This window comes from Gastrolobium bilobum, unplaced genomic scaffold (assembly GCF_033153095.1).
Source record: "Gastrolobium bilobum isolate Gb01-03AN ecotype WA unplaced genomic scaffold, APGP_CSIRO_Gbil_v1 utg2933, whole genome shotgun sequence".
Lineage (NCBI taxonomy): Eukaryota > Viridiplantae > Streptophyta > Magnoliopsida > Fabales > Fabaceae > Gastrolobium > Gastrolobium bilobum.
The window spans coordinates 522,055-529,855 of NW_026898380.1; the positions used below are offsets into that span (position 1 = coordinate 522,055).

The 7,801-nt window shown below is 41.4% G+C and overlaps 1 protein-coding gene across 1 annotated transcript; it reads right to left on the minus strand.

Annotated features, from left to right (window-relative positions):
* Positions 1-1,968: 1,968 nt before the first annotated feature.
* On the minus strand, positions 1,969-3,663 carry LOC133315523 (uncharacterized). Its single transcript, XM_061517156.1, has one exon. It carries the CDS (start codon positions 3,661-3,663, stop codon positions 1,969-1,971), a length of 1,695 nt encoding a protein of 564 aa, XP_061373140.1.
* Positions 3,664-7,801: the final 4,138 nt, after the last annotated feature.

Genomic DNA, 7,801 nt, shown 5'->3' on the forward strand with positions numbered 1-7,801 from the left:
CGGTTACGTGCTCTCGCCGCCAGGAGGGTTCCCCGATTTCTACTGGGATCATGGCTTCAGCGCCGTAAGTCAGCCTAAACGGAGTTTCTTTTGTGGATGACTGGGCGGTTGTCCTGTACCCCCACAGGACGTTGTCAAGATTGTCAATCCATGCCCCTTTGTGTGCATCTAGCTTCTTTTTAATTCCTTTGCCCAGCATTTTATTGGCTGATTCAACCAAACCGTTGGATTGTGGGTGTTCTACGGCAGCAAAGTGGTGTCGTATGTGCAGGCTGCTCATTAATTCGCGGAACTTGGCATCGGTAAATTGAGTGCCGTTATCCGTGATAACTTCTCCGGGGATGCCGAAACGGTACACGATGCTTCTCCAGAAGAACCGTCTTGCTTTTTGAGAGGTTATAGTCGCCAAGGGTTCTGCTTCTACCCACTTGGTAAAATAGTCGATAGCGACTATCAGCCACTGAATTCGCCCAGCTGCCATAGGGAAAGGACCCAGAATGTCGATGCCCCACTTGTAGAAAGGCCATGATGTGGTGATTGATGTTAACTCTTCTGGCGGCGCTCTATGTATGTCGGCGAACCTCTGACATTTTTCGCATTTTTTGACGTGTTCGTGAGCATCACGCTCCATAGTTGGCCAATAAAATCCAGCTCTCAACGCCTTCTTTGCTAGTGAGTGACCGCCCATGTGATGGTCGTTGATTCCTTCATGGATTTCTTCTAACACGTATGGAACATCAGTGGGATTTAAACATTTCAAGAGTGGGGTTGAGAGTCCTCGCTTGTACAACCGCCCTTGTACTATGCAGAAGTGGGCGCTTCTACGAATTATCTTTCTAGCATCTTTTTGGTTGGGAGGTACGGCCCCTTCAGCTAAATAATTGACAATGGGCGTGATCCAGGTTTCTTCAGTGGCTCCAGGGGCTTGCTCTGAGATACACATGACTACGCACGGGTTTGGCATACTCTGCTGGACTATAGAACGATTGTTGCCTGGGCTTTTAGTGCTTGCCAGTTTGGACAGAATGTCCGCCCGGGTATTTTCAGTACGCCGGATATGTTCCACCTCAACACTCTCAAAACTTTCGATTAGCTCTCTGACTTTTTCTAAGTATTTGCACATCAGTGGTCCTTTGGCCTGGTACTCGCCGGAGATCTGAAATGTCACCAGCTGGGAGTCACTAAAGACTTTGAGGCGATTGGCCCCCATTTCCTTTGCTTGGATCAGACCAGCTATCATGGCCTCATATTCTGCTTGATTATTTGTGGTGCTGAATTCAAACGATAAAGAATGTTCGATAGCCACGCCATCCGGATTTTCTATTATCATCCCAGCACCGGAGCCTTTGGCATTTGATGAGCCATCTACGAATAGTTTCCACATTTCTGATAACGATGTTCCCATGGCTTGGTTCTTGGGCGGGGAGAGCTGCGTCATTTCTGCAATGAAATCAGTGAGTGCTTGAGCTTTGATGGCAGTTCTAGGCTCATAGGTGATCTGATACTCAGACAACTCGATCGCCCACGACATCATTCTTCCCGCCAAGTCTGGCTTGTGCAGGACTTGGCGGATTGGTTGGTTGGTCCTGACGGTGATTGGATGGCATTGGAAGTACGGTCTTAAACGTCGTGCGACAAAGATAAGCGTCAAAGCTACCTTTTCCACCTGTTGGTATCGAAGCTCTGCTCCTTGTAGGACCTTGCTGATGAAATATACTAGCTTTTGTCCTTCCATTGATTCTTTGACAAGGGCTGCACTGATTGCCTCGGTACCTACGGCGAGATACAAATAAAGCATTTCTCCATCGTCTGGTTTGGCGAGCACTGGTGGACAAGAGAGTGCCCTTTTGAATTCCTGGAAGGCGTTCTCACATTCTTCCGACCACCGAAAGGCGGTTCCTTTTTTTAGTAAGCCAAAAAGAGGGAGCGATTTGTGAGCCGAATTGGCCAGAAAACGAGTGAGAGCTACTAACCTTCCTGTGAGTGCTGAACTTCCTTGATTGTTTGCGGGCTTCGCATTTCAATCACTGCCTTGCACTTATCAGGATTGACTTCAATGCCTCTTTCAGTGAGCATAAAGCCTAGGAATTTGCCCGCGGGAACTCCGAAGGCGCATTTGCTTGGATTCAAGCGCATGTTGAATTTTCTGAGTCTTTCAAAAACACCTTGTAGATCAACCAAATGTTGTTCCGATGTTCTTGATTTGGCGATCATGTCATCGATGTATACTTCGATGCGATTGCCAATCAGGTCTCTGAATACTTCATTCATCATCCTTTGGTAAGTGGCCCCAGCATTTTTTAGACCGAAGGGCATCATTGTATAACAGTAATTGGCGTTCTGAGTGATGAACGCCGTTTTGTCTTGGTCTTCTTCAAGAAGTGGGATCTGATTATAACCAGAGTATGCGTCCATGAATGATAGCATTTTGAATCCGGACACGTTGTCAACCAACTGATCGATGCTGGGAAAAGGGTAAGCATCCTTTGGACAGACTTTGTTTAGGTCAGTGTAGTCAACGCACATTCGCCATGCGCCGTTTGGCTTTTTTACCAATACTGGGTTGGATAACCAAGTTGTGTACTTGATTTCCCTGATGAACCCGGCGGCGTGTAGCCTTTTGACCTCTTCATCAATCACCCTCTGGCGGTCGGGACCGAATTTCCTCTTTTTCTGGGCGAATGGCTTGGCTTTAGGATCCACCGACAAACGGTGGCAGCAAACGTTTGGATTGATACCTGGCATGTCAGACGGCTTCCATGCAAACAAATCTTTGTTTTCCTTGAGCAACTTGATTAACTTGTATTTCATCTCTGGTTCGATGGTGGCCCCGATGTTTGTTGTTTGATGATCCGCATCTCCTAAGACAACATGTTCCAATGCTCCATCCGGCGTGGGTCTGTCATGTTCCACGCGCGGATCATCTCTAGCGTCAAATTCTACCAAAAAACATTGGTCACGCTCTTTGGACTTCTCGCCGAGATTTCTTTCTGATGGCGACGTCGTCCCCGGCTTGAGCGCCCTTTCATCACTGAAGCTAGCTTTGGCCATTGGCCGTAAGGATATGTTGTAGCAGCTTCGGGCTATCGTCTGGTCTCCTCGCACTGTGGCGACTTTGTTGTCTCGGGCAACGAACTTCATTGCCAAGTGGGGGTGTGAAATGCTTGCCTCGAAGGCAGCAAACATCCTTCTACGAAGAATGGCGTTGTAAGCTGATGGGGTGTCGAGCACCAAAAACTTGATGTCTGCGGATCGTGAGGTGGGCGGCGTTCCAAGGGAGAGCCGCAAGGTAATCACTCCCAGTGGCTTTGTGGTGGTAGCGTTGAAACCTGAGAGTTCACCTGTAACAGGAGTTAGACTATCAACAGTGAACCCTAACGCTTTAAAGCATGGTAAAAACAAAATATCGGCTGAGCTGCCGTGGTCAATAAAAACGCGATTAACGCCGAAGTTGGCGATTATAGCTTGAATGACGAGCGGGTCGTCATGTCCTGGGAGGACGTCGCCTAAATCGCTGGCGTCCCAGACAATTTGAGGCCTTGTTGGACTAGGACTGTGCTTTTCTTTGCTGATCACTTTGCCAGCGACCGCCAGACACTGCTTCAAGTGTTTCTTTCTGGCGTTCGCAATCTCTCCTCCTCCACTCAGCCCGCCTGAAATCATGTTGATCACTCCGTGCTTCACCGGGGCTGAATCTTCGTCTACTTCTTCGCGCCTTCCTCTACGGTCTGGACTTGCTTGCGCTCTGCGATTCCTGGGGGAATCTTCTCTCCTATCACGATTGTAGGAGGGTCTGGATCTAGGTTGACGCGTTCTCCTTCTTTCAGGTGACTTGTTGCGCAGGAGATAAAGTACATCGTGTTTAATTTTTTTATATTTTTAGATATAATTTACCTATTCATTGATTACTCATCTAGTCTGATTCGAGCTATGTAAGATAACATGTGCAGCAAAGCTCTCCTTACCAAGTTTTAACACAGTTGCGCTTCTAGAAATTTGAACTCGAGACTATTGGTTAAGCTAGAACAACATGTTACCAATTTTTTTCATTTTAAAACGTGACTTTAGGTATAAAAAAATGTTGGGCCGCCAACTTGACACTGACATGTGAAAATTCAGGGTACATATGACAATCATCATGTTTTTAGAGAAAAATAATTTTTTTATTTGTGTTCAAAAAAAAATTTGAGGAGAAAATATGTTTGATAACACGTTATTTTTATTCCTAGAGAGAAAATGTTTCATTTGTTCCAATGATAACACATTATACAATATGTTTATTTAATAAATAGTATTTTATCACCAAACTTATGGATCAATTAGTATGAAATTGTTGCAGTCCATTTAGAACTGGATTAATTGAGTAATAGATGAATCGATAGAAAAATCTCAAAAATAAATAGTGCACTGGAAACGAAATAAACAAAAATAAGTTAATTTATTAAATTATTATTTCTGAACTATCAGTTCATTTTCTGGAAAATAAAATTGATATTATCTACCATAATTCTTAACCACTTTTAGAATTGAAAAATAAAATAAAATAAAATAAACATACGACAGGTTATTTTGCCTATCCATTTTTTTGCCTAGTTTGCCTACCTTTCTCAACACCATTAGATTATAATCTCATCCGATGATGGAGATTCATAAGATAAAACAAACCATTTTACCCCTTTTCTCTCTCCCACTGCCTCCCACCCTTTCTCTCTCCTCAGCTCGCGTGCACAAAGACATCCTTTTGATAACCCTTGGGGAAATTTCTTCTCGAGGAGCAGTTCAAAAATTTATTTCTTCTTGTAACGTTAGCTTCAGATCAAATTCTCAAATCCATGACGAAGAGAAATGGGCCTTTGTAACACCCCGTAGTACTCCAGTTGTTAACATCATGATATTACAATGTACACAGCGGAAGATTTGATTAAATACTTAAAGAAACGTCTTGTGAAAATACGAATAAACTTTTTCCAAAACATTTTATGGAAATATTTCTAAAAACTTTCACATGAGATATTACGAAAGCGTAAATCTAAAATATGCAACAACTAATTAATCTCGTTAGCCAGTATTAGTGGCCATTGACTAACCGGATATGACAACAAGTGTCATTCTTGCCAGCATCTCACGGACCGCATAACGGTTGTTTAACGGACAACTTGGATATAAGAATCTCGCACAATCACACCTGATAAACACAGTTAAATAACAGACAGCTTGCAAGTCCCACACGGACTGCAATCCCCAAATAGAGCAGTACATACATATTGGCTCTATGCCCAAATTTATAAATTTATACATCATGTCTTTGTGTACTCATCACATGCATCTAACATAACTCGTAATACATACATCAATAATCCAAAAGCTCAAACAGTAAATAATCCTGAGCATTATTACATACAACAACACAGTCTCAAAATAAGCTGACTAGGCATGTCAAAACACTATACATGCCACATAATCAACATAACAACAGCCACAATCCACTAGTCTGTAGTTGGGCCCTTGCCCTTAGACTGCATACTGCTAACCTAGGTACCTGACATGAAATTCCTCAAAAAAGGGTGAGATAACAACATCTCAGTAAACTCAAGATTCTTAGAGAATCCTCTAATCCTATAACACCTAACATTTCTAAAACATATATTTATATATTAAATATGGATTAAAGGGTAGGTTTAATGAAAATCCTGAAATTAGGGTTAAAATACAAAGGAAGGATAAAACGATAATTAGCCAAACACGTAACTCTAGGAAAGCAAAATTGAGTAGAAGGTCTCAAATAAGAAAACTAACCCTGGAAATGGATTCAGAACGAAAAATTGAGTGGTCAAGCAAGTTTCTGGAAATTTGATGAATAGTGTTTTTTATCGGGTAAAAATATTGTGGTACAGTTGCACCGTAAAGTGTGTCGAATAAATTTTGAGCTCTAGGTTTGGATATAAGTTATAAATGGTACATAGGACTAGGAAATATGATTTCTGGTGAAAATTGATGGAAATTAGAGTGTTTGGGGAAGCGTGCCCACAGCGCGCATAACAGCTTAAAACTGCGATTTCTCCGAACGACTGGAAAACTCCGGATCCATCTGATCAAGGCCAATTAAAGGAAAATGGTTAATGTTAAAAATTAGAGTTTCTAAATAATTTAGGAATTATGGACGTTTAGTGAAATAGGCAGGAGATTTGAATTAATTTGAATCGCGTGAGGTGGCGATGAGATCCACCCCACTTAAGTGACCTTTAAACACATGGCATGGGTCACTATTCATCATCTTTTTCTCCCTTCTCTCTCATCAAAATCGTGCTCCTTCCCCCTCCATGGACAAGTTTGGTTTAAATTTTCTTTCTCTTCTAACTCACTCAAAACTCACTCAAATCCAACAAAGTTTGTCATTAAACTTTAAGTAGAGGACCATCCAAACACAACCATACCATCCACAAGCCTTGAAACTCACTCATTTGGGAGAAAAATCCCCCACAAACCCGCGGCCATTGTTGGAGATAGGGATGGCAAAAACGAGCCAACCCGTCGGGTTGGCTCGTAACCCGTCACAAATGAGTCAAGTTGGGTTGGCATAAATGAGCTGCCAACCCGACTCGATCCAACCCGGACAAAAACGAGCCAGCCCACGGGTCAAACGGGCCAGCTCGCGGGTTGTATGTTTTTTTTAATTAAAAATACTAATATCAAAATTGCCCTACGCTACGCATCGTTCATCGTTTTCATCGTCAGTCATCACTTTCTTTCATCGTTTTCATTTTTTGTCCAACCCTAAATTCTTCTCACTTTATCTACTCTTTTACTTAATCAAAGTGAATCAACTCAAAGGTAAAGTGAAACTATTCTCCTTCTTTTTCTTTCTCCCAGCGCATTTCTGCAAATTTTGTGCTTGTATCAGATCTCTAATCTATTTTCATATTTCATGAAGTTCCACCCCTAAAAGTTACAGCTTTCAGGTTTACAGAGACAACTCGAGCAAGAATAAAGAAGGCAGGTGGTGAATGCTTAACCTTTGATCAGTTGGCTCTTAAGGCTCCTTTGGGACAGAACACGATATGTGTGGATGCCATTATGGGCCTTTGTCATTTTCTGAGTGATTAATTCTACTAATTGTTAACATGGTTTTGTTATGCATCCTGTTAGATTTTGGTTGAATAGTTTATACCTGTTATATTGTTTGATGGTTAACATGGTTTTGATTGAAGTTTTCAGTCTAATTAATGCAAGGCCATCTTCAAGTCAAAAGTGTTACCTGATAGCTTTTGTTTGATGGGTGGTTAGAAGTTAGCCTTTTATGAACTAATTAAATAATTATATCTTTTGATTTTGGATGAGAGCTATAATCAGTTCTTCAACTTTTGACAGCTAAAATTTTCGCCTTTCCACAACCCTCCTAAAACTAAAACTGAATGATAAGGAAATTATGCATCTGTCATTAGAATTTATTTAGTGTTACTTGCAAATGTTGTGTGGTTGATGGAGCTTTAGTTGTGATTGCTTTATGTCACTATCTACCCGACTCTCAAAAGGAAAGCATTATAGTATTATTACCTTGCTGATTATAGGAACAATACAATTTCATTTGTATTGTACCCTTAGGTTATATCCTGATTCATTTTTATCATTATTTTTAATAGTTGAGTGTTAAATCTATTTAGTTATTGAATTGTATTTTAGGAACTGCATTTTTTCCTTTGCAAAGCTGCATGAACCATTCATGTTTCTGTTTACCATTCATTTTAGGAATATGCCACAAAGATGTGATTAGATAAATTTCTTTGGCCTTTATTTTTACTAT